At 45.4% G+C, this 24,104-nt stretch overlaps 12 protein-coding genes across 16 annotated transcripts in view; 6 read left to right on the forward strand and 6 right to left on the reverse strand.

The window, feature by feature from the left end:
* Positions 1-166, forward strand: part of Claspin (claspin) — a 4,245-nt gene extending 4,079 nt beyond the window's left edge. Inside the window, exon 7 of the mRNA XM_002135065.3 lies at positions 1-166. This exon is cut by the window's left edge and continues 75 nt beyond it. Coding sequence (XP_002135101.3) covers positions 1-45 — 45 coding nt within the window. The 3' untranslated portion in view covers positions 46-166.
* Positions 167-215: 49 nt separating this feature from the next.
* On the forward strand, positions 216-2,205 carry PMP34 (Peroxisomal Membrane Protein 34). The gene is made up of 3 exons (XM_001353851.4): positions 216-651; positions 725-785; positions 1,272-2,205. Exons 1-3 carry the CDS (start codon positions 580-582, stop codon positions 2,081-2,083), a joined length of 945 nt encoding a protein of 314 aa, XP_001353887.3. The 5' UTR covers positions 216-579; the 3' UTR covers positions 2,084-2,205.
* Positions 2,194-3,258, reverse strand: LOC4813139 (THUMP domain-containing protein 1 homolog). The gene has a single exon (XM_001353852.4). The coding sequence runs from the start codon at positions 3,182-3,184 to the stop codon at positions 2,219-2,221; it is 966 nt and encodes a 321-aa protein (XP_001353888.3). The 5' UTR covers positions 3,185-3,258; the 3' UTR covers positions 2,194-2,218.
* Positions 3,259-3,391: 133 nt separating this feature from the next.
* Positions 3,392-4,936, forward strand: JMJD5 (Jumonji domain containing 5). Its single transcript, XM_001353853.4, has 2 exons — positions 3,392-3,747; positions 3,797-4,936. The coding sequence occupies exons 1-2, from the start codon at positions 3,481-3,483 to the stop codon at positions 4,724-4,726; spliced, it is 1,197 nt and encodes a 398-aa protein (XP_001353889.3). The 5' UTR covers positions 3,392-3,480; the 3' UTR covers positions 4,727-4,936.
* On the reverse strand, positions 4,933-6,697 carry LOC4812861 (B-cell receptor-associated protein 31). Of its 2 annotated transcripts, none has more exons than XM_015187789.2 (3): positions 6,551-6,693; positions 5,856-6,443; positions 4,933-5,476 (listed from the first exon to the last, which is right to left on the reverse strand). In XM_015187789.2, exons 2-3 carry the CDS (start codon positions 6,357-6,359, stop codon positions 5,285-5,287), a joined length of 696 nt encoding a protein of 231 aa, XP_015043275.2. In that variant the 5' UTR covers positions 6,360-6,443; positions 6,551-6,693; the 3' UTR covers positions 4,933-5,284. The 2 variants fall into 2 exon arrangements, with proteins under 2 accessions (XP_015043275.2, XP_033240349.1); XM_033384458.1 differs by lacking the exon at positions 4,933-5,476 and adding an exon at positions 5,554-5,619 and having other exon boundaries at positions 6,551-6,697.
* Positions 6,698-7,070: 373 nt separating this feature from the next.
* On the forward strand, positions 7,071-7,915 carry LOC4813916 (protein DPCD). The gene has a single exon (XM_001353855.4). It carries the CDS (start codon positions 7,220-7,222, stop codon positions 7,886-7,888), a length of 669 nt encoding a protein of 222 aa, XP_001353891.1. The 5' UTR covers positions 7,071-7,219; the 3' UTR covers positions 7,889-7,915.
* On the reverse strand, positions 7,902-8,701 carry LOC26532352 (uncharacterized). The gene is made up of 2 exons (XM_015187790.2): positions 8,612-8,701; positions 7,902-8,547 (listed from the first exon to the last, which is right to left on the reverse strand). The coding sequence occupies exons 1-2, from the start codon at positions 8,633-8,635 to the stop codon at positions 7,945-7,947; spliced, it is 627 nt and encodes a 208-aa protein (XP_015043276.1). The 5' UTR covers positions 8,636-8,701; the 3' UTR covers positions 7,902-7,944.
* A 1,265-nt stretch (positions 8,702-9,966) lies between these two features.
* Positions 9,967-11,374, reverse strand: LOC4812977 (UPF0415 protein C7orf25). The gene is made up of 4 exons (XM_001353856.4): positions 11,129-11,374; positions 10,744-11,070; positions 10,140-10,691; positions 9,967-10,074 (listed from the first exon to the last, which is right to left on the reverse strand). Exons 1-4 carry the CDS (start codon positions 11,276-11,278, stop codon positions 9,997-9,999), a joined length of 1,107 nt encoding a protein of 368 aa, XP_001353892.3. The 5' UTR covers positions 11,279-11,374; the 3' UTR covers positions 9,967-9,996.
* Positions 11,375-12,226: 852 nt separating this feature from the next.
* Positions 12,227-13,122, forward strand: crim (QVR superfamily protein crim). Its single transcript, XM_001353857.4, has 3 exons — positions 12,227-12,387; positions 12,465-12,605; positions 12,666-13,122. The coding sequence occupies exons 1-3, from the start codon at positions 12,330-12,332 to the stop codon at positions 12,944-12,946; spliced, it is 480 nt and encodes a 159-aa protein (XP_001353893.2). The 5' UTR covers positions 12,227-12,329; the 3' UTR covers positions 12,947-13,122.
* On the reverse strand, positions 13,064-14,162 carry mtTFB1 (mitochondrial transcription factor B1). The gene has a single exon (XM_033384020.1). It carries the CDS (start codon positions 14,160-14,162, stop codon positions 13,149-13,151), a length of 1,014 nt encoding a protein of 337 aa, XP_033239911.1. The 3' UTR covers positions 13,064-13,148.
* On the reverse strand, positions 14,056-14,622 carry Ccdc56 (Coiled-coil domain containing 56). The gene is made up of 2 exons (XM_001353858.4): positions 14,229-14,622; positions 14,056-14,162 (listed from the first exon to the last, which is right to left on the reverse strand). Exon 1 carries the CDS (start codon positions 14,592-14,594, stop codon positions 14,328-14,330), a length of 267 nt encoding a protein of 88 aa, XP_001353894.3. The 5' UTR covers positions 14,595-14,622; the 3' UTR covers positions 14,056-14,162; positions 14,229-14,327.
* Positions 14,623-14,932: 310 nt separating this feature from the next.
* Positions 14,933-23,931, forward strand: LOC4813178 (F-box only protein 32). 4 transcript variants are annotated; one of them, XM_015187792.2, is made up of 5 exons: positions 14,933-15,128; positions 16,162-16,441; positions 21,506-21,807; positions 21,868-22,049; positions 22,106-23,931. In XM_015187792.2, the coding sequence occupies exons 2-5, from the start codon at positions 16,335-16,337 to the stop codon at positions 22,580-22,582; spliced, it is 1,068 nt and encodes a 355-aa protein (XP_015043278.1). In that variant the 5' UTR covers positions 14,933-15,128; positions 16,162-16,334; the 3' UTR covers positions 22,583-23,931. The 4 variants fall into 4 exon arrangements, with proteins under 4 accessions (XP_015043278.1, XP_015043279.1, XP_015043277.1 ...); XM_015187793.2 differs by lacking the exon at positions 14,933-15,128 and adding an exon at positions 15,182-15,545; XM_015187791.2 differs by lacking the exon at positions 14,933-15,128 and adding an exon at positions 15,182-15,513.
* Positions 23,932-24,104: the final 173 nt, after the last annotated feature.

Below are 24,104 nucleotides of genomic sequence, written 5' to 3' on the forward strand. Positions count from 1 at the left end.
CTGGAGCCACGTCGGGAGAAGTGCCTTATTGATCAACTTCTTTAGTATAGAGTTGTTAATTTTTTTGATTAGCTATGATTAAGTTTGATAATTAGTTATTATGATAAAAAATAGTAATTTTAAGTCGTTTTAAATAAAAACAACATTTCCAACACGCTTCACAACACTGCTGTAGTGAGACCATATTTCGCAACGCACAAAATCCCACAACACATAGACATGTTTACATATATTGTAAGCTAATTTATTTGTAAATTTATACGTGAATATGTGAGTAAATGATATATTACAACGTCTCCGTGCATTTCGGGAGTAGCGAGAACAAAGGCTTCGAAGCCCAGAAACGCCCCCGCCCTATCAAGTTGCGTGTAGGTATCGTTAAGTTAATCTAATCTGAGAAAAACTAGACAGCCCAGCGACTGCGCTGCCCCGTGCCTTAAATTTTATAAACTACGAAGCCGGCTGGACTGCGGCGAATCATTAAACATTTACCAGAGGACGCCGCCGGACGCTTAGCGCAACGCCACCGCCGTGCAATAAATAAACAAATAACAGCGACGCGACAGCAATTACGACACAATGGTGGCCCCGTCGAAGCTCAGTCAAGTTTTTAGCTACCAAAACTGGGTGCATGCCATCTCCGGTGCTGCCGTAAGTGCATAAATATTTGCCGGTTAAAGGTCAAATCACGCTAATTACCATACCAACATCTCTTTGTAAATAGGGTGGCTGCATAGCCATGAGCACCTTCTACCCACTGGACACGGTGCGTTCCCGCCTGCAACGTAAGTCTGAGGCACTGACCGAGTCTCGCAACCAATCTCAATGGCCAAGATAAGCCATAACAGACCCACACACATAGATAATAAGTATTATTATTAGGAGAGTTCAAACTCCAGCGAGACCCACTAATCAATTTCCCCCCGCTAATCCAATTTCGTGGTTTGTGTATCGATGAGATATGATGGTCATGGTCTGCTTTCGAACCATATCGATGGGTCCCGTCCCAGTGATATGCGCTTCTTAAGTGTGTACCATCCATTCCATTTGGCATAGAATATAATGAGCGTGGGCATTGTGCTGCTAAATTGAATAGTATAGGGTTAACGTCAATAACCTTTCTCGAAATTAGGTACGGTAATTATCATATTACGGTCCAAGGTTCAGTTGGTAGCTTTACTTTCTATATTTGTGACCCATTAAATTAGCGGAGAATCAGAAGCTAAAGTTCTGTGGCCACAATATTAATGCTTCCCTTTGTCTAATTTCAGTGGAGGAGGCTGGTGAGGTGCGCAGCACCATGCAGATGCTCAAGGAGATCGTTCTGGGCGAGGGTTTCCAGTCACTCTACCGCGGACTGGGTCCAGTTCTCCAGAGCCTGTGCATTTCGAACTTTGTTTATTTCTACACATTCCATGCCCTCAAGGCGCTGGCCTCGAATGGAAAAGCATCGCAGCAAAGCGCACTGAAGGATCTGCTGCTTGGCTGCATCGCTGGCGTGATCAATGTCCTTACAACCACTCCCTTCTGGGTGGTCAACACGCGACTGCGCATGCGCAACGTGGCCGGGACCTCTGATGAGGTCAACAAGCACTACAAGAGTCTCGTGGAGGGTCTCAAGTATGTGGCCAAGACAGAGGGTCTCGCCGGCCTGTGGTCGGGAACGATCCCCTCGCTGATGCTCGTCTCGAATCCTGCGCTGCAGTTCATGATGTACGAGCTGTTAAAACGGAACATCATGACTTTCACCGGTGGACAGGTAGGCAGCCTGGGCTTCTTCTTCATCGGGGCTATTGCCAAGGCCTTTGCCACGGTGCTGACCTATCCCCTGCAGTTGGTGCAGACCAAGCTGCGTCATCGCAGCAAGGAGGCTACAGCCGCGCCCTCAACGTCCCGACAGGCGGGCCAAAGCGAGAGCACTCTGGAGATGATGATCAGTATATTGCAGCACACAGGAGTTCGAGGTCTGTTCCGTGGCCTGGAGGCCAAGATTCTCCACACCGTGCTCACTGCCGCGCTCATGTTCATGGCGTACGAGAAGATAGCCAGCACAGTCGGCCTGCTGCTCAAACGGAATGCATAGAGGACGCTCTAGTCTACATAATTTTACTCACACATGACTTAGATACGGATATGGCCAGCATACACTCCAAAGTTAGCCGTTAAGCGTTGATGGATTAAAGAAAGAACAAATTTATCGAGGAACTTCTATAAAATTTTATTCATTCTGCACAGCAGGAGAGGCGGCGGAAGCTTTGTCAGTCTCATCGGTGGGTCTGTCCTTGTCTGACTCCTCGGCTGCATCCTCATCATTGGGCTTTGCTTCTTCCACAGACTTCTCTTCAGCCTTGGTTTCGGCGTCACCATTCGATTTCTTTTCGCTCGGATTGGCCAGCTCGACCAGGTTGTACTTCTTGGACTCCAAGTAGTTATCGATCACGCTGAGTAGGCACCAGCCGCGGAGTACTTCTACAATAATGGATTTCTTGGCTTGCTTCAGGTCCACTTTGTTGCCCGCGTTCTTGGAGTTGACCAAATCAGCCAGGTCGAGTATTATCTGATCACGCTTGATCTGCTGATTGTAGCGATGGTTGAATATAATGCCATAACTGGTGGGCTCCTTCAGGAAATGCTTATCAAAGAGCGGCCCGGCAGCGGCGATTATGTCCGGCATATTGGCGCGGCAAACGGCCTCAATTGGGACCAGGCGCAGGACAAAGCGCGACATCGACTTGCCAGTGGTGGTTATATCGTCGACAATGTGTTTGCCCAGCCCAACCGGATCGTCCAGAAGAGTGCGTATGAAGATACAGTTGGTGGTGCCGGTTTCCACGTTTTGGAAGCGCACCTTGCGCTGCGTGAGAGTCTCGCGGCATTTGGCAGCGGCCGCTTCCAAGTCGTCATCGTCGTCGTTGGTCGATCCAGAACCCTTTCCAGTCTCGCCAGCGGACTGCTTCTTTTCTGTCTCTTTCGGCTGTTCAGGGCCGTACAGAATGTCAGCGTAATGGTTCAGCAAGTTGTAGCATTCCCGCACGCAGCCCTTTTCGTTGATGTTGCAAGTGGCGAAAAAACCGCGCTGGCCGACCTGGAGCACTTGCTTGTTGCTCTGGAAGTACTTTTTCTTATTTTTCTGGTGGAACTTGCTGTGACTCGTCATTTTGGATTTTTTATTTGCCGGCTCCATCAAAAAAAGCACAATTTACCGGTTTAATGTGATTTGATTTTAATGTGACCGAGGAAATGTCAAATTATCAGTGCTGTTAAGATTGTTTATTTACTTAAATATTTAGAGTCTTGTTTATAAACCAGTAGTAAACGGCAATAAATCTGTGTTAGTTTGGTGGTTCATTCATAACCAGCAAGAGCATATACAGAGCCTTTCTACCTCTTACTCTCGCTACATGCTTTCACATAATGTTCTTATGGAATGTAGTGGAATACGACCATTAAGATTGTTAAAATCGAGCACTGTCCAACACTATGGAAGCATCGCTCTTGGAGCTGTTTCCGCGCTTTGTCGACTTAAAAGATCTGCTTCAAAATGAAGTTGAAGCTCGTTATATACTCAAAAAAGCAACGGACTTCTTGGAGAGGATTAAGTCCAAAGGTACCGCTGATGAGGATGAGGAAATTCGATATCTGGTATGCGCCCTGGTGGACAGAAACTGGGAGCGCATACACACCGGCCATTTCAGCAATGTTCCTCTGACGATACGGAAAATCTATGCTATTGCATGTTTCTTTAAGGTGAGACGTGTTTTCGACTTTACTTGTTGACTAATGTCGTAATTTTTAGATATTCTTCCTACTTATGGAAAGCTCAAATTCAAGGCAAAAGGAACAGTGCAGTGGGATACTGGACGAAGCCCAGCTGCTCGGCTGCACAGATGACTGGAGCGACCTGAAAGCAGCCCTAATGGATTACTTGGATAAAGGGCAAGAGGAGCCCACAGAGCCATTACCCATTTTGCCGGCTGTGCTGAGAGTTTTGAGCCCCTGTGATATACCTCAGCTAGATGCTCCTGGATTGAATGAGTTTAAAACGAAATGTTTCCAGCCGCAGCAGCCCACGCTTCTGCTGAACACCATTAAGCACTGGCCAGCAGTGGACAAGTGGCGGGACTTGAACTACCTCCTCAATGTGGCGGGCAATCGCACAGTTCCCATAGAGATTGGCTCCAACTATGCCAGCGACGAGTGGTCGCAGCAGCTAGTCAAAATAAGCGACTTTCTGCGTAGGCAATTTGTTGTAGACCAATGTGGAGACGGACGTCGGGAAATTGAGTATCTTGCCCAGCACGAGCTCTTTGCCCAGATACCAGCACTGAAAGCCGATATCTGTGTGCCCGATTATTGCACTGTGAGCGGTGCGGAGGTGACGGCAGCAGCTGTGGACATCAAGGCCTGGCTGGGACCAGCCGGAACCATATCACCCATGCACTATGATCCCAAGCACAATTTACTCTGCCAGGTGTTTGGATCCAAGAAGATTATACTGGCAGCCCCCAAAGACACGGATAATCTGTATCCGCACGAAAGCGAATTTCTCGGCAACACATCGCAAATAAATGCCGCGGAGCTAGACTTCAAGACGTATCCCCTACTGGAGAGGGTGCGCTTCTATAAACTGCTTCTTCAGCCAGGCGACTGCTTGTATATGCCACCCAAATGGTGGCACTATGTGCGTGCGGAAACGCCAAGTTTCTCTGTCAGTTTCTGGTGGTAGTTGACCTCACTATGGCATTCTTTTGTATTATCTTATGTTACACATCTGTTTCTTTATCTACTTGTATGGATGAAATGCGATAATCAGATCGGCTTGTCAGTAAATAAACAGGTTGCCCCTGACGTCATTGTATTCGAATGATGTAGACTATCAGCTGGCTGGCGCTGAAATCATGAATCATCAATTCAATCGAACGGGATCAGAAGTACACGTTTTATGGTTGTTCTTTTATTAGCCACGGTTCATGTGATTAGTGTGATTTCCTGTGGCAAAACAAAACTTAAGATATACAAGTTAATGCATCGAGTAGAAAGCAAAAATTTTCAGGCATACAGAACATAAAGAATTCGCAACACGCATCAATAAACCTTTATCAATGGGTGCGGTGTGGTTTATATATATATGAGAATTAACATTAAAATGTGTGCCTTTTCGATTTCTAATCGTTAATAATCTTTTGTTAAATGTGTGTTTTTGCTGTCGCTGTGCCCCACCGCCGTTTATAAGTCTTATCGGTATTAAAGTATTGGGCTCGGGTGCCCCCGCCTTGCCGAGTGCTCAATCATCCTTGCTGCCAGTGGCGGTTCCACCACCGATGGTGATGCGCTTCTCCAGCTTGCTGTACTCCTCGGTCAGGCGGTCGTATTCACGGTTGATGCTCTCGGCCTGCGACTTGACAGCCTCCTTGTCCTTCTTCTCGCGGTTCAATTCGGAAGTCAGCTCCTGGACGCGCTCGCGCAGCTTGTTGAGCTGTAAGACGATTGTTGTCAAGTTGAGTGTTTGTTGTGTGTTTGTGTTTGGGTGGGGATTTGTGGGGAATGTCTGGGTGTGGCTAAGGATACTTAGGATACTCTGGCCGTGAGTCCTTGCACACGTCTCCGTAGGCTGGACAACTGTTTAAAGAGTTTACAAGAGTTTATGTACTTTCGAGTCGCTTTTCGAGGCGTGCAGGGCCCAACTTTTGTGTGTGGGAGTACTGTCAGTGGGTAGCATTGCCATTTATTACAGCTGGTAGTAGCCAAAGAAACTCCAAAGTTATAGGTGTTAGGTTTTTTTGTCCAAGCTCTCTAAACATGCCAGACCTGGAGGGGGACGGTGCAAGATGCCGACCAAAAAGTAAACAACTTACCTCATTCAGTGTGGTGTCCTCACCAGCCTCCTTAGCCTTCTCGGTCTTCTTATCCTCCATCAGGGAACGAGCCGCAGCCGTGGCGCTCTGGGCCTGCTTCATCGAGGCCTCGCTCTGGGCCAACAGATTGGCCTGGGCTGACACCAGTGTAACCAAGCGGCGGATGACCAGAACCAGGAAAATCGCAAAGCCAGAGATGTAAAAGTTGCGCTGGGCACGGAATAGACGCATGCTGTGCTGCATCTCCACGTTCAGGTGCACCTCGCCGGACTGCTCATGATTCGAATACTTGCGCATCTCACGAATGGCCTCCAGCAAGAACAAGACCAACACACCCATAATTAAGAAGAAGTAGATGTGCGCCTGCTGTGCAAGCAAGGCCAGGAATTTGGACTTGAAGAAGCGATTCCATCTGTAGGGGCTGGCCACGGGCAGCACCAGTAGCAAAACCAATGCAATCTCTGCATAGAGAAAGCCGGCGATCAAAGTCCAGACCAAACTCATTTTTTCTTAATGCAAATTTCTGGACACGACAAAGTTAAACTTTAGAACTGGTCGGTTTCGATGATTTCGATTTTTCGAGTACGTCTGCAAAAAAATTTTCCTTAGATTATTGTCCAATATGCACGCTCCGCGAGCGTTCTTTGTGTGCGGCTATTTTTAAACGACAGACGGAGTACCGAGCGGGGACTTACTTTAAATAGCAACAAATAAAATATATCGCAGTGATGAAATATGTATTTTTAATGCTGTCACTTCAGCGGCCACGTCAACTCTGCTTTTTGTGTATAAAAATGCCTCTATGTGGGGCAAAAAAGGCTACTTTTAGCGGGATTGTGATTCTGCTCACAAAATCGCCAAATTAAAATTTAAAAATCAAATTCAACCAAATTCAACCAAATTCATTATGAAAATGATTATCTTTATTAATTCAAGGTTCATACATTCATATATTTCTCCACCTCACACTGCCTTCTTTTCCCATAAGGTCTCCGTCTGGTCTCAAGCCTAGTGGAATGCAACCATAGGAAAATACCCGCCAATTTAAATAAAAAGCCAACAAGTCAATGAGTCACATATGGCCAAAAATCGACAAGTGTGGCAACCGTGACTGTATTATTATATTTAATTGAGATTTTAATTTAATTTAAATAATATGTTTATTTTGTATTATTCACTGGAGAAGCAAACTACATACAATTGTAAAGTTTTCGTTGCCAACTTTGACAACCCTGGCCCTGGTGACAGCTGGGTTGCCAGGGGCAAATGTGCTTTTAACTTTGCGCCATCGATCAAATTTACTTGTATCATTTTTATTATATTCGTAGTCACAAACAATAGCAACGCATCTGCTCACTGCAAAGATGTCTTACCAGAATTGGCTAAACTACTTGACGTCGGCTGAGAAGAACTCGATGATCAGCGGCCGACTGCGCAAGGTGCTCTACAAGTTTCCAGACGGCCAACAAATGGCCGAGGACTACAATTTAGACACCGGCGTCGTGCTGCGTCGAGCCTGGCGCAAGTGCAAGCAACTGATGGGACAGCCCGAGTGGGAAATTGAGTTGGGCGAGGAGCCCCGCCAGCTGAATTGGTCTGGCAACACAACCAACGGAGCAGGAGGAGGAGATGCAGCTAACACGCCTGATGACGACTTCATGCTGCGCGAGAGCAACACCGCCCCCCTGCTGACAAAGCGGGTGACCAAGAAGAACATCGAATGGCGCATCCGCAACATGCCCTATCCCCTGAATGTGTACAATGTCAGCGCTAGCCCCGAGCAGCACTCAATTATTGTACGCACTACCAATAAGAAGTACTACAAGGTGATTCCAGTACCTGAATTGGACCGCTGTGGCACTTCACCTGCACAGTCCAACATCTCTGTGCATCATCAGTTCAATACACTGATCATCACGTACCTGAAACCACCTATTCTTTGCGAGATGGAGGCCCAGGTGCTGCTTCTGCTGAAGGACGTGGAGACTGAGACGGACATGGATGACCTGTTAAAGGGATTGATGGCCAAATAAAAGCTCTAGCATGTAGTAAATTAAAAATTAATACTATTTTAATCACAAAATTGAATCTATTTCTGAAAACTCTCGGCCATGCCGGCGTAACTGGCCAACGATGGAGCCGAGGAGCTGCTAAACATGCTGTAGTCGAACGAGGGCAGCTCTAGGGGTGCCAATGAGGGCATATCCAGATCCTCGGATCGCTCAAGACTGCTCCGACACTGATCTTCAAGTCCGGATCCCTGGGGGTCACTCCTGGACAACATGTCTGTGTGGGGCTCACAATCTCCGGTTGAAGATTTTGTTGTTACCGTTGAAGTGAACTTGGCATCGAATTCCTGCACTGTCCTGTCAATAGCCTTTGCCACCGATTGGGCGGAAGACGAGCCGCCGCCGCTGTTTTCCTGCCGCAGAGGCAGCATTGGGCTGGCCTCTTTTAGTGGCACAAAATCCTTGACTTTAGTCAGCCCGTGCTGCGTTTTCCGCATTTCAATCTGCCGCAGTTTCCGTTGAAAGTCGAGGGTCAGGGTATCAAGCACTTCCTTCGATTTGGGCAGGGCGACTCTCTTATGAGCGTCCTGCATGTAGATTAGCGACGTTTCCAAAGCCTTTATAGCGTCTTCATAGCGATGATTTCGCATAAAGCGCTCGGAGCGCCGTTCATGAAAATGCGCCTATAAAACGGGTAGTCAAGTTGATTGAGTTTTTGTATAGATTAAAATTTCTTTTATCAATTACCAAATTCAGCGGTGCACAATCCATGTTTTCTCTTTTGTTTATGTTTTTTTTCAGTGTGACCGCGGATTTATCGATAAGGTATACGGTCTCACACTCAGAAATATACCTAAATATACCGTCTCATTTGAAAAAAATATACCGTAAATACACTAACGAATTTAAGTTATATTTTACATATTCCTCGTTTTTGATATTCCGTCGAATATTACTAGCTATATAGAACATTTAGCCATGCCCACATAATTTTATACGATTGATGAATCAATTTCCTATTTGATTGGCCTATTCGAAATTTCATTTAATAATCTTAAGTCTTAATAATATACTAATCACTAACATCACTATCGTCACTAACGATGTCGCTAGGATTTTTTAACAGCATTTCAGTGTTCGGTTCAAAATTCTCGCAACCGTTGTTCTTCCTTAGACCTTGTCTCACATATAAAAGATTTGAAACATTTATATTCTTAAATCTATTTCTTGTATTTGTTTTTATTAAAAGGCAACCTTTAATTGTATACTCAACTCGATCAAAAATGACTGTGCTCTTTGGGAAAATGCATATTTTTCAGTTCTTTCTAATTTTGACACTCCGAGGCTTACATTAATGCCCAAATTCATTTTTTGGAATTCTACGAAATGAACATTGCTGCTTGGATCTAGTAAATTGAAGTCAGTATTCCTTTTATATAAGTCTTTCAAATAACAGCTTAATATTACTTTTAAGTTTCAGACATATGTATTTTTATATGTTTTGGGTGTTTCAGCTTTGCTAGACTAAAAAATGATATTAAATCTATTTATTATAGGCAAAATATAGTCTAGAAAGTAGAAATATAATTTGACTGAAACGCTTTTTAAATTTGAGAGAGTGTATTTATGTGACTTGTTCTATATAATTTATAAGTAATTATACGTGAACACCGGAATTGGTATCGGAGCCGATGAATGCCGCATGCTCTCTCTCTCTCTCATGCTGATCTCTCCGCGAACTATCTCCATTTTGCTCGCCCTTGTTAAGACGAATCACAGCCACTAGTTATGTTATAATACTACCTAACTCCACATAATGACCCATATTATTAGAATTCTAAAATATTTTATCCGTTTCCATTTTACCAATACATCCATCTCACTCTCTTCTCACAACAACAGCAACCGTTATATGCTGCATGGTCAGGAGTGTGAGAAAGAAAGAGAAGGGAAGGGGTGAGTAGCCACTATAAATGGGGTCCAGGTAAATATGATAATTTTCTATAGCTGATCAAGAGTACATAATGTATGGGGTAGGTACTTCTAGGTGTCATACACATCCACATCCACCACAAAACTAATATATCCCTAAACTCTACGAGTATCGTATATAAGAATTTAATTTATTTCACTCAAAGTGGTTTTCCGGCTGCCTGTTTACCTTCGGTAAGTGCAACTGAAGCATGTACAAAAACGGGCACGTTCGTTCCCTGGAAATAAAAAGTTTCGTAAATTTATAGACACAAATTAAAAATGCGCAAGAATATATTCTCACCTGCATCTTGGCTGATCGAACAAAAGCCTTATTGGAGGTTACAGTAAAAATTTGCCGGGCCATGCCAAAGCTAAAAATCTTCAGACTTCTCTCATTCACATTGGCAGTAAATCGTATGGTGGAGAACTCTTCGGGTATTTTTTCTACATCGGGATAGACTGTAATTCTTTTTAAGAAATCGGCGGCCCGTTCTCGTTCGCCGGGTCCGCCTACGATCGTCAAGATATTCTGAAAGGCATCGTAGGCTAGTTGGCAGCAGACCAGCCGTTTTCCCTGAAGAATCTTCTCAAGCTGTGGCTTCAGGGGCGATGCTCGTTCCCGTTCGGCCTGTTCGGTGAGCAATGGTTCCTTGAACACCCAATGGGAGTGGCCATTGGTGAGGGCGCTGACATATGCTAGCATGGTGGTGACATCCACATTCAGCTCATTGGACGCGGTTGCATATTGGTCCTCATCACTGTCGGGTGCCTCCAAGGATGCTGTCTGCACGCCCATTTCAAGCAGCTCTTCATGGAGCGAGTCTTCAATTTTGTTCGAAAAGTAAAAAACAATCTGAAATGGAATTTTTTGTATTCCACCATTTGATGATTATGCTATTCTTTACCTTGGGACGTTGGAACATGCAGAAATGTAGCATACTCGCTTCCAGATAATCCTCCGCCTGATCTATAACACTTCGTGCACCAATGCTGACACACCCCTTGGCTGCATCTTCCACGGATTTGGAATTTCTCGCTATTACTTTGACCCATTTCAGACCATTATTGGCCACAATGTCAACGCGCAAGGGACTGTCTCGAGATTCCAGACGAAATACAGCGTTTATATCGACGACTCCTTGTTGCGTTTGCAGGGTTTTAATGAGAAATTCATAGTAAACAAAGTTGCTGCTGGTTATATGGTGATCCCTCACTGATTGCGTGCTAATCACCTAAACGGAAACGTGTAATTTAGTGGATTGTTCGACGAGGAGAGTCGTCATTTCAAACCTTGTTCAAGAATTTAAGCTCCTGCTGTATTTTTCGCTGCACTTTCGAAACTCCGGGCAAGTCCTCGAAGTCAACTAAGGCCTGCTTCAGTTTTTCACCCAATACGACTTTCTTCTGTGCTTCCTCATACAGCTTTTCTTGTTCGTCCATTTCGACTGCAAGGTGGTTGAATGAAAATTTTAATAATAGTACGAAATAATTGTTGTTAACTGCCAGCTGTTGACAGAGGTGTCAGCGATACATCGATGAGTGTCCTATCGATAAGCTCTAACGATATTTGTCTATGTCGTTTCGGGCACTACATACACAATCGAATACTTGTTCTCTATCTTTTTCGTGGGTTTCCCTCTTTTCTCTCTTTCGCTCTAACGTTAGATACTCTTGATTTCTATGGGAACCGTAGGAACGGAATGGAGGAACATCTGCACAATGAACATTTGAAATAATCTTGAACAGATGACTCAAATATTAGATATTCTTGTACTCGAAATGCCTTAAAAACAGCAGAAAAAGTCATTGCGGTATTCGTTACGAAGCCTTTTTTGGAGTAGTTTAAAGTACATGTGTACATACATGGAGTACATAGCAGCCCATCACAGAGGTATTGCAACCAGAGTTAGACAAAACAAAACAACAAACTGAACATTTAAACGTATAAATAGGGTATTTTAAATCAATGGACTTCATTCGTACTGTAGACGGGTAGCGCCACCTGTCGCCACATTAAGCTATCGGTGATGCACAGTGGGCCAAACGGAATTTTTCCATTCGACTGTTTCTGCTATATCTATGGGCATGTATTGCAAACTGTAAGATCATGTCTATCTATGTGTATACATCAATGTATATATTTTAATGCTCCATCTACATGTTTTTTATCCCCTAATATATATCGATATAGTCGGTTTTCATTCGAATGACCTTAAAAACATATTTTGTCAATACAAAATCGGCCTTTTTTCTTCAAGGTATATTAAGCAAAAGGGCGGACTTTACCTTGCATGCGTTGCATTTTCTGGCCGTTCTGCCTGTTGTCCATACCCTCTTTCTCCATCCATTATGTATCAAACGTGTTGTAACCGTGTAGAGTTTTTTCTACATATAGAAAAAAAAACGCACCATCTCTATTGGGCGTAGCTACTTGTTGTTTTGGAATTTCTGCAAATAAAAAAGCTGTTAAACATATTAAAAAGAAGAAACAATGAACGCATACCCGACTCTCATTGCACTGCTGCTAGTAGCAGTATTGATTCACGAAGGTCTGTACACTTCTGAATAACATGAGCATAAGCCAAGCCCAGCTCAGAGTTGATCTAATAATGTTGTTTGTTGACAGGTGATGCCATTTGGTGCTACCGCTGCACCTCTGCCACGCCCGGCTGCGCCGAAAAGTTCAACTGGCGTGGAATTGGCTTCCTTGGCGAGCAGTGCCCGGAGCCCAACGATATCTGCGTTAAAGTGACGGAACGCCGCGGCTGTAAGTGGGTCTAAGGCTCGACAGGAGCTTCATATTTATGTGGCTTTTCTTCGATTTCAGCAAAGGAAACGATAACACGTGACTGCCTAAGTGCCCTCAGCTTCCGAACAGACATTCCTGCCGACAAATACGAAGGCTGCCGTACAGCGGCAAAGGATGTGCGATTGGCCCACTACGTCAACCACACAATCAAGGAGCATGACGTCAAGCGGGACTACTTCCCAGATACAACGTTCTGCTTCTGCTTCCTCGACCATCGCTGCAACGGCGCCAGTGGTCTGCAGAAGTCCGCTGCCCTGGGCCTACTAGCCATGGCCATAACGCTACTGCTCGGCCGCTAGTGCCTCGACTGTGCTACGTAGTTGGTACCAAAGTGCCTTACTCCAATCAACGATAGTTCAAGTAGAGCTCGAATCTCGTCTAGCCACATTCCGTCCCCATTTTTTGTACAACTTTTGTATTACTCACATTTTTGTGGTCTTGTGTTTACTCAACTAATTAAATACATTTTACAATATTATAAACAGGCGTGAAATCGTTGTATCAGGAAGAAGCTGCAGCCGCACCAGAGACGTCCGGATTCTTTGGTCCTCTGTAGTCGTAGGCTTCCACTTCGGGATGTTCTTTTATGTATTCGGCGTAGGCATCGGCCAGGCGCAAGCACTGGGGTACGGACAGCTCAAAGGAACGCAGCGTATCCCGGACATCAGCTCGCTGGAAGAGCGTTTGTGTGGTCTCTTCGCGGCTATCAGGCGGAAGCAAAGTTCCGTAGCCACGGCGACAGTACTTCTGGCGCATGCTAAAGATGTGACGCACGACGCGTTCCACAAGGGAAAAGGGCAGCTGGGTCTTGGGCTGCTTCAGTGGTATGAGCTTGACCACGCCAACGTCCACTTGTGGCTTGGGAACGAACGCCTTACCCGGTATTATGAACTTCATCACCGGCTCCGTCCAGATTTGGGACATTACAGAGAGCCGACAACGCTGCTCGCTCCCCACTGGGGCGCAGATCCGTTCGGCCACCTCCTTCTGAAAGGTGAGCGTCATGCAGGTGTCGTTGCGGCGAAACGCACCTCGGCGCGCCGCCAAGTCCGCGTACCAATTGATAAGAAGACGCGTGGAGATCGAAAACGGCAGGTTACCGATCAGATGGATGCGCTGCGTCGTGTCCGGAATATGCTGTTCGATGTTGAAGCGTAGAATGTCGTCGTAGTAGATGTCCACCTGCATGTCGAGCGGGCTGGCACATTCGCGCAGCAGCTGCAGAGTCTCGCCAAATCGCCGATCCTTCTCAACCAGAATCAGCCGTTGGGGCTGTCGACGTAGTATAGAGCGAGTGATGCCGCCAGGCCCGGGTCCGACCTCCAGCACAATGTCGCGGGGATCAATTCGTCCCGCGGACTTCACGATCTTGTCTGTAAGTCGCTCGTCCATGAGAAAGTTCTGACTGAGCTGCTTCATGGCCTGCAGCTTGTAAAGCTTCACCAGCTCGCGGATAGTGGGCAGCGGGGGCAGCCGCATGCCACTGTTCAACACGCGTGCCGTGACCTGTGACATCTTCAAGAGAACAAAAATTAGTTGGAGACTGATCGCACTGTGTCTGGCGTGATGTATGCTACTTACATTGTTGTGCAACGATTTTAAGGGTTTATCTGTGTGTGTGTGTGTAAAATGAAACAAAACGCTTAAGACTAAATAATTAACAAAAACTGGAGGCGACTTTTAGTTGGTGTTGACCTTCTTGGGCTCCTCAAAGTCGTCCAGGAATTTCTCCTGCTGCACCGAGAATATGGAGTAGCCGTAGATGCCCAATACGGAAAGTCCCAAGGCGCCGGCAGTCAATAAATTGTTGCGGCGCACACGCTTCAGCTTCTGCACGCGGTCCAGGTTCTGCTCCTCGATCAGTTTCATGAACTGCAGCTGCGCCCTATCCAATTTCGGTGCGTTTTCTCCGTACTTGATCTTAGGTTCTTGCTCCGACGCCGACATTATTTACGTTTCAAAGTGAATAAAAACTTTTTTGCACTTTTGCCTGCTAAAAAACTTATGAAATCTGTTAATCAGTTATCGATCAAATATCGTCCGGACGCTCATAAAAATACCGAAATGTACTGTCTTATTTTCAAAATATACCGTGAATATACCGATAAAAAAAAAACAAACTTAGCCCACCAAGCCCCCTTTAGTAAGAAACTTGAGCTAAGCCGCAAACAAAAAAATTTAAGTGTGTGTAAGATCTTCTTGTAGATCTTATCAAATCCTTCATCTTTCATTACAAAAAAACTCGATATCTTTCACCTGAAGTTCGCTAAATTCTTCAAGTTTCATAATATTCGTGTGTGTTTAATTCTCTCCTAGTCGACAATGGGTTAATGGGGCTAATCGTACTGAGTTCACGATCCGAAATCATCATATTCTTCGATTTAATCTTTAAATGATCTAAAGTTAATAATCTTATGTACAGTTTGAGATTTATGTTGCATTTAAAATGGATGAAGGAGAACAGTCCAAGCTGAAAACCAGGTAACAATGATACCCTTGCTTTCCAGCAACGCACTCTGACGATTTTCTTCACCGCGCAGCCGTTACAACTACATCGAGAGCTAGCTGCTATTAAGTTTTCCTCCTATTTCGTGCAACGAGCTGCTTGCCAGTTCACTTTTGTTGGTGGCTCGAGTGCAACGCGAAACGTGCTGAGTTGTTCGAAACAATTTGTGGGGCAGGCAGCAGACGCGTTCCAGGCCTTGTCATATCTGTTGTGTAGAGTGCTATTATTTTACAAATAGCAAGCCAGTGGGGGCTGGGCTCCATCACTGCTGCAGAGGCCTAGGCAATCTCAGATTGAGAGCAAACCAAACCAAAGCAATTAAGCGCTATTACCAGCAGTCGGAGGTAATTGCGCCTCAAAGTGCGTACTTCTTCTTTTTACCCCAACTAAAAGTATGTGTTCCATATTGTGATGTGCGCTTGAACTCGTGTATAGAAAAGGCTGCTAGGATGTTGGCAAGCCGTGAAGATGGATTTTCAAATGCGGAAATGAAAGTAAAATGTGGTTGCGTGTTTTGAAACTACTCTGAAAATCTCATACCATACCCAATAACAACAAAGCAAAGGCAAAACAAACGCGTAATTGCAGAAATCAGCTGTGTACCCACGGACAGAGACAGAGATAGCAACAGCAAAACACTCCACTTCAGCGCCCAACAGCCCCACTCTCGCCCCCCTCCTCACCTACAATGACAAGACCCAACAGCTGGTCGCGCTCTCTCGCCTGCTCTCTGGTTCTCTTTGCCTTTATTTGGTTTGCTTTTTTCCCGTTTGTTTTGTTTTGATTTTTTTTTATGTTACACGCTTGGTGTGCGAGGCTGGAAGGGGTAACTTTTTTGATACCTTTGATAACTTTATATACCCTTAATGGGGTAACTTTTGTCTAGAAGTTGGAAAATTAATATAACATTATTTTTCAATATTCCCGGGTACCAATTTTCCTATATATAAAATCTTGTGGCGGTGATTTATTTTTGTAATCTTTAAATTGTGAAATTCCACTTTGCAGCAAACTAAAACGCGTGTTTCGTTAACCGCCGTCCGCTTAAACGTTAGGAATACAAAACAAATCTACACACAGGCGCGAAAGGCTATAAAGCAGCTACATATAGCTTTTCCAGTCCAATAATTAGTGCAGCTATCAAATCAACAAAGAAACCGATTCCCAGCGAACCCGCAGAGATGGCGTTCATTTCGAAAGACTTCCGATCACCCGGAGAGGCCTGGGTGAAGACCGACGTAGGCTGGGAGCGCCTAAAGGTGCTTGAGTGCGGAGGCAAACGTAAGCGGTAAGTCCATCCAGATTTTAACAATGGATTTGGGGGGGACTGATGACATTCCACTTATGAAACAGACGCGACACAATCGACTATTTGCATTTGTAAACGTTTCATTATTATAGCTTGATAATGGGGCAATACCTTATCTTGTATCATTTCACTGTAAATAAATAAGTGTGAGAATTAATGACTTTTATGGGAATGCAGAAATCCGTAAAGTACAAGGCCACAGAAGCACAAATACAGTCCTTGACTAACTATCACTTTGGGTGGGCTTTCACAGTGCATACACGTAAACGAGGACTTTTAAATGGGGTCCTAGCAATGCCCTACTTCTAGAACATCGATGTACATATCTTATCGGTGAAAATTGCCAATGCCTTCCTTCGGATAAAGTACTACCTTGAACCAATTGTGGCACAAGGTCTAAACAATACAGCCGTCAACGTAATTCCGTATGTACGTACATATGTAGGTCTAGTAATGTTTTTGAAGTCATTCCGCATTCCCTTCCAACCTAATTTCTCTGTATGCTAGCTATGATTTTCATATATCCATCGCATTGTACTGTACCGCGCAAATTGTGCAAGCTTGCGTCGTGTAGGGGCCTAAAAGAAAGATTACCAGTCGAATGTATCGAATTTGTAGCATTGTTCGAGCTATACAATACCGAAATATTTAAATCATTTGGTTTAATAGACCCGTGTGCATTGATTGGGTCCACTGCCCAGTCGCGCCATTGGAAGCAGTTGCCCAAAGCAAAGCCACGGATAATTATTGCGGCCCAAAACAACGCAAACCACTTCCCCCTTAGCTGTTGTAGCCATCAAAAAGTTGTGTTTTCTGTTGGTAAATGCCCATGAAAATTGAGAAACTTCGAGCTATGTCTCTCTATCGTTTATACCTATGACACGAGTAGTGGATCTACTCTCTACTCTTTAGCCCCTTCAGTGCATACTTGCAGCCAGATGACTGTGAAAGCCACCAAAGTCCGGCTACTAGATGCAGCTGATATCTCCAGCGAGGCCGGGAAGGTGCTTTGGAAGGTACGTATAGTATCTTTGGCACCGTTGATCGATTGCTCATTTGATTGATTGCCATTGTTTGCTCCGTAGGCAATGGGAAATTGCATGTGGGGCAAAAAGTTTTGCCAACATTACAATATAATTCAGTAGATGTGGAGAGTGGAAAGAGCTGGGTAGAAGTACATCCTGCTGGGTTGTTCAATATTTTCTCCTAATGCGTAATCTTTTTTCTTATTTTAAAAACCCATTACTTATTCGCTCAACGATGAATCGATTAGAGGGGTGGTAAAAGTATAAGTATAAGTAGAAGGGGAGGCGGAAAGAACGAGGCGGAAAGAGCGAGGCGGAACCTTGAGCTTTCGGGTGCACACCCTCTCTCGCTTTAGCCTAAACTTGACCGACTTTCACGCCTACCCACCGTTCGGGGATTGGAGTTTCCAAGGCTGGATGAAGTCCTGCGTCGTTGTAAGTATACATACATACATATATGTACATATATACATATGCATATGATATGAAGTACCTACATATACTCGCATGCAGCTGCAATGTAAGTCTGCATCCATGGTTTTCACCTTTGTTCTGTTTCTAATTTTGGAAGTCATTCGAGTTTCTTGAAAATATGTATACAGTATATAGCCGAGAAGATCTTGAGTCGCGGTGCTTCCGCATTTTTCCCCGCTTTTCCCCACTTTTTCCCACTTTTCCCCATTTACGAGCACACACAGTCGTGAGTGCCAAAAATAGTTTCACCCATCTCCGCCTCCCTTTGGGTTCGATGCGTTCTTTATGACTTGTCAAAAATCCACTCCAATCTCTGACATTTTCCGCATGTGCTTGTGTTCCAAGGGGGGTTTCTGGTTCTGGTTCTGCTTGTGCTGCTGCTTGGGGTTCTGTCTTATTTTCTCACGTCCGTCCGGACGCTTATCTCAACGGACAGTGGGGCACAGAGGCAACATTCGGGAGAGAGGTCAAATCCAATTTGGGTTTCATAACGCTCTAATCAGCGCGTGCTCTTTCTACGTGGATGCTTGGGTACGAGGCTGGTGCGCAACAGGCCGCTGGCCTCGGATTTGGAACGCATTGCGTCCGTGCTGGACCCCGTTTGCTCATCGATATTGGACTGCCTGGTGGCATGTGGGAAGTGGAGCATGGCTCTCACGTAAGACGGAAGGCGAGTGCGTTTTCTCCAAGCCTTAGACCATTCCCATTCATTATATTGCTTAGGGAAAGACATCTCAACTTTCGTGAGCGTTTCATAACCGTGTTAAGCACTCGTCTCGGGCATTACTCAACGCCTTTCTTTCTTTCTTTCTGGCCAATTAAAAATGCAATGCTCAATGCCCGGCACTGAGCTGAACCCATTAGATAATGCCTGAAAATATAATAATTAGAAATTCCAAATTGCCTGTAAAAGCAAATCCAAAGTGCATTCGCGGACGTGCCGTCGATTCGGACCCACTTTCACTCCACTCTTCGTTGAACATCGGATCGGATCGGAGCGCCTTTCGATCGATTTTCTTTAGTTTTTTTTTCCTACTTTTTCAAGACTCGTGAGGGTGACCAGATCGACTTTAGGCATCACTGGCTATTGGTCTTAAGTATATATACACCTCAGAGTATATATGTATGGCTATACGTAGATGCATAGATGATCGATGGACTTGAACTTGGGACAAGGAAGTAGACTGTATGTCCATTCTTATATGGACCATAATGGGTATGCCACAATACTTTGGGGCCCAAAACTTTAGACCGGGGAAACCACATCTACATCTCCATTGAGAGTTCCACAGAATGATCTAAGTTTGCGAGCAAAAGTTTCCGTTCTATTCCCAATGCCTCGCTATGCATCTCTCTGTGTTCCGTGATCTGTGATCTCTCCGAATTCTTCTAAATTTAGACAAAAGTTGAGGCGCTCTGCGGGTTCCTCCTTCTCTGGCCGTTGTTCGGCTCCATTCCCAATTATTTATGTCGAAAAAGGTCACAAACTTAAAAATAGAGACAAAAGCGATTTGCCTGTCAGGGCCCTGCTTCTGCTGCTTCTGCAGCTGCTGCTGCTGCGCTTTTGCTGCACTTATTTTCATTTGTTTAATTCGCTTGGAGAAAGGTAAACGAACGCTTGATTGTGACGTCGTTGAGTGATTTATACGAATCACGTGGTCGACGGCCCCGGCGAAGCCGGCGTGGCACGGTCTGTTGCCTTGGGACTGTGGTGTGTGCCCCGTGGGCTGGTCCGGGAGCAGAAACAGCGCCAGCGGCAGGGGCAGATGTCGAGGTAGAGTTGGAGTCACTCGCTGGCTGCACAGCCCAGCAATTTCATTGTCTCGGTAGCATACGAATCCACAGATAATTGCGCGTTTATCTAAACACAGCGACTGCGAGTGCTACTGCCAGTCCCGAACGAAACAAAAAATAATCAAAAATCGCACACGGCTCCCGTTTCTTTGTTTACGAATCACCTTCCATGTGAGTTTTTTTTTGGTGTATCTCCTGGATAGGTCACATTTCAAATCAAATAGAATATTATCTTCGAAGAGACAAGGAGACAACCCTTTAAAAAGAATCACAGACATCTCGCTCCCGAATCGTAATGATGCGATATTGAAAATCGAAAAAACTTCAACACATGAGCACCCAAAACATACATTTGCATGTGTGTGTGTACATATGTATGTACATTTCTAGGACATATTCATACTCACTCGTATGTGAGTGATGTGGCCAATAAAAGCGTTGACCTACTTCCTACCCCAGGTCCAGGCCAGCCAGCACTCGACTCCCTCGGCGTGGGCCAAAAGCTTTCGCCAGTTTCGTTCTACTTTCGTCTTTTCTTTGACTGTTGTCCTACCCCCTTTTGCACTTTTCCACTTTCCCGCTTCCCACTTCCCATTTTTCCCACACTTTGCGCATCTTCGCGTGGCTATGCTTCGCTTTGTGCCCAGGGGACTTGGAGTGGATTACAACTGATTACCAACTGACTAATAATTCCAGCTGCTGTCCACAGCTGATGCAGAATTTAATTTACTCTCAACAAGGACATATGCATGTACATATCGCTAGACCTGAGCTGTGGATCGATGTGCCTTGACCATTTATGGTGCCACTGTCCGACGAGGACGTGTCGTGGCCTGTCATGTCCTGTCCTTGGGAGCCACAAAATTGTTTTTGATTTCCCTCCAAACTGGGTCAGAGTTCGTGCTGGTGTGAGTGCGCCTGCCTCTGACCGTCTGTTCAACGTTCCTCCCACAGCTGCACTTTGTCTAATTGAAGCTATGAAGGCGCCCCTCTCCCCTTCCCCGTCCCCCGTCCCCCGATAATTGCCTGGCAATTACATTCGTTCTTATCACATCACATGTTTTTTGGCACAACTTTCAAATGTCACCAAATGGTTGAATTTCAAGGCCGTTCAGTACTGAACCCATTCGAAATGGTTTTTTGGGGTGAATCGATTTCGGAACGGCTGCGGACACCCACAATAAAGTTCATTCAATGCTATATCCACAGAATGGAACCTTAGGGCTCCTACTGTACCCAAAACAAAGTTATATTTAGTTACAGAAATCTTAAGACATTCATTTTCAACATTAGATTGTTACAGAATGGTGTGGCCGCCGGAATCTCTTTCATTTCCTCCTATGTATATGTAATATAATTATCTCCCAAATCGAATGGTCATACAGTCCACGCAAATTACGCGACCCAGCACTTGTAAAGTTCGTTAAAAACTTGACACACGGCTGGGCTTCCTCTTGCCGAATCGCTGTGCACATTTAAAAACCGGGCCGGCTAAGTGATTCGACACATCGAATCGAACACAGATGCTGGGAAACATCGCCTGTTTCCGCCTCTTGAAAAGCGGTTCACAAGCGCCTAACACCTGTAAACCGCCAAAAAAACAACACCAAATCCAAGTCTGCGACGGCAACTGGCCAAACGGGTTATCATCGGACAGAGACATGGGGACAGGGACATGGGCATGGAGATGGAGATAGAGACACTTCCGAAATGTTGCATTGACAATGAACAATGGATTATCTTGTTGCAGGCACAACTCGGAGGGGAGCAGCTACCAGGTGGTGGCCAGCGACAGCCAGGAGGTGGAGGAGGAGGGGTCCAGCATGCCACCCCACTACCACATCACGATCCGTTGCACCCGGGAGATCGCCGGCTTCAACGGACTGAGCGAGGCGGTGAAGCGCCTCGACTTCCAGCGATCGGTGCGCGATCGGAAACGTTTCCACTACATCTGCGCGTTCCTGCTGCTGGTCTCCAACAAGGGCATCGCCAGTCTGCCGGGCAGTGCGCAGCGGCAGCTGCTCCAGATGGTCGAGGAGGTGGCCTCGCATGGTGAGCACTAAACGGACTATCCGTGAGATCCTTCTCAATCGTCTCTCTTTTCTTCCGCAGTCAACGATAGTCAGCAGCATCCGAATGTGCTGCGTGGGCTAGCGCTGCAGCTTGAGCAGATCGTCAACCAGGAGAACCAGAAGTGCTGGGGAAAGCCGCTGGGCAGCACCTACCTCTGGAAGGAGCACATGGCCACGATCAAGCGCATCCAGCGCGTGGCCAGCCAGATCGAGATTCGAGAGGTGACGCAACGGTCTTCCCATGCAAACTCTGTTTGTTAAACTTGTAATCTTTGCAGCCCGATCCAAAGGCCAAGCCCAAGCTGCACGAGCTGCCGGAGGAGTGCGTGCGGGAGATCATTCTGTGCATTGCCGATCATCGCGACCTGGAGTCGGCCGCCAAGGCCTGGGACACCATGGCCAAGCTGGTGTCGGAGCAGCGCATCTGGCGCGAGCTGACACGATTCCACTTTAACCAGCGCCAGATCCACACCATCTTGGACCTGGACAAGTTCAAGCAGATGGGCGAGATCAAAGACTGGAAGCAGATCTACCACCAGCTGCGACGTACCTACGGCGTCAACGACGACTACCAGTTCGCCGAGGTGCTGGCTCTCTGCCGCTCCTGCTGCTGTCTGTTTTGGCCCTCCGACGGACATCCCTGCATTGTCGACCAGAGCCCCGACTACAAGCAGCGCCTGGAGGAGGCTGGCGGGCAGCAGGCGCTGTCCCAGCCCGTGCCTCCGGCCCAGTTCTTAAGTTATTTCTCATTGTAAGCGACATTGCAAGGGGGTGCGGTGCAGTATCGGGTGCGGTGGAACACTGACCAAGGGAGAGAGAGTAAGAGATAGCTTGAGATATTTTTTTTATGGAGGGGCCGACCGTACCGTGGGCGTTGTTGGCTGCGTATGAAAGTTTTTATGTGCGTGTTAAAGTTTTAACCCTGGAAAGAGAAGGATCAGTAGGAGGAGAAGGAGGTGGCGGAGGAGGAGGCGGAGGCGGAAGAAAGCAAAGTGATACAGAAATCCCCTAATCTATAACTACTTGTGGTAAACGAGTATCCCCAGCTTCGTTTCGAGTGTCGGCTTGTTCAGTTCTTTAAAAAAAAAGAGAGACACACGCGAATCTCGCCATCAGTCATTTTTGTGGAGAGAGTCCCCGTGTGATCTGATCAGTGTGCAAGGATCTTGTGATCTAGGATCAATATGAAATAAAATACTGAGGTCGAGAAGTGGTATATAGACCTTTTTACGACACGCCAAATGAACTGCCACAAACGCGAGAGCATAAGCGATTATATTTTCAAGAAGGAATGAAGCAAGAATCGAGTACTATATTGAGAGACTATTTTTTTTAAATACCAGTACGCAACCGCGCATACTAATACGAGTTTAATTCGCCAATCTGTTCATTTTAAGCCAGCGAAATACACATTTTCGTATGAATTTTGATCGATCTATTGTAGGGTTTAAGTGTAGTTTCTTTTAACAGCTGCTTTTGGTGCTAAATCTTGTTATAAGTTCCAATCAACCAATCTAATCCAATCAAATCAAATCAAATCAGCCTGGTTTCCCAATCCGATTCGTTCCGACTTGAAGTAGAGAAGAGAAAAACCATGTGATGTTGCAAGGAAGCAAAGCTAGAAACGAATACACCTACCTAAACGATAAAAGAAATCTCCAAGCGATATGCCGTCAGCAATGCTATACGTACATACATATATTATACATAAATATTAGAGATCCTCGCCAGTTAAATGTAAGTTTATGGAAAGTCAGATCAGCGTGTAGAAAACCCCCCCCCCTTAAACCCTAAGAGAAAGCAGAAGAAAATTGTTTCCCAGTCAACACAACACAGCACTCAAATTCTTGAAAGAACAGAAATGAGGATTATGTTGAATGTGTATAGGATAGCATAGCACCCCTACCCTACCCTACCCCCTTCCCCTTCCCCCTGTACAATATATGTGTGTGTTGTTCGGTCCCCATTACCTATTATCTATTACTATTACTATTACTACTGTAAGTACGAAAGTTTTAGCATTCTAATGTTTTTTTGCAACCATTTCTATGGGAAACAAATCTCTTATTTTACGTTTAAAATAAAGTCTTAAAATATCTATGGATCAAGAGAGTTTTTTGAATTGGAAAATGTCCAATCAAAGAAAAACAACTGCCTGCCCGATAATGGCAGGATAATGGATAATGGCTCCTAAAATTGTTCGAAATTGGGAAATTGGAAAATTACTAAAAGTTCGTCGTTATATTAATCGCAAATGTTGCACAAAAGGAACAGCTG

The sequence above is a fragment of the Drosophila pseudoobscura genome, chromosome X, assembly GCF_009870125.1.
Source record: "Drosophila pseudoobscura strain MV-25-SWS-2005 chromosome X, UCI_Dpse_MV25, whole genome shotgun sequence".
In the NCBI taxonomy this organism is placed as follows: domain Eukaryota; kingdom Metazoa; phylum Arthropoda; class Insecta; order Diptera; family Drosophilidae; genus Drosophila; species Drosophila pseudoobscura.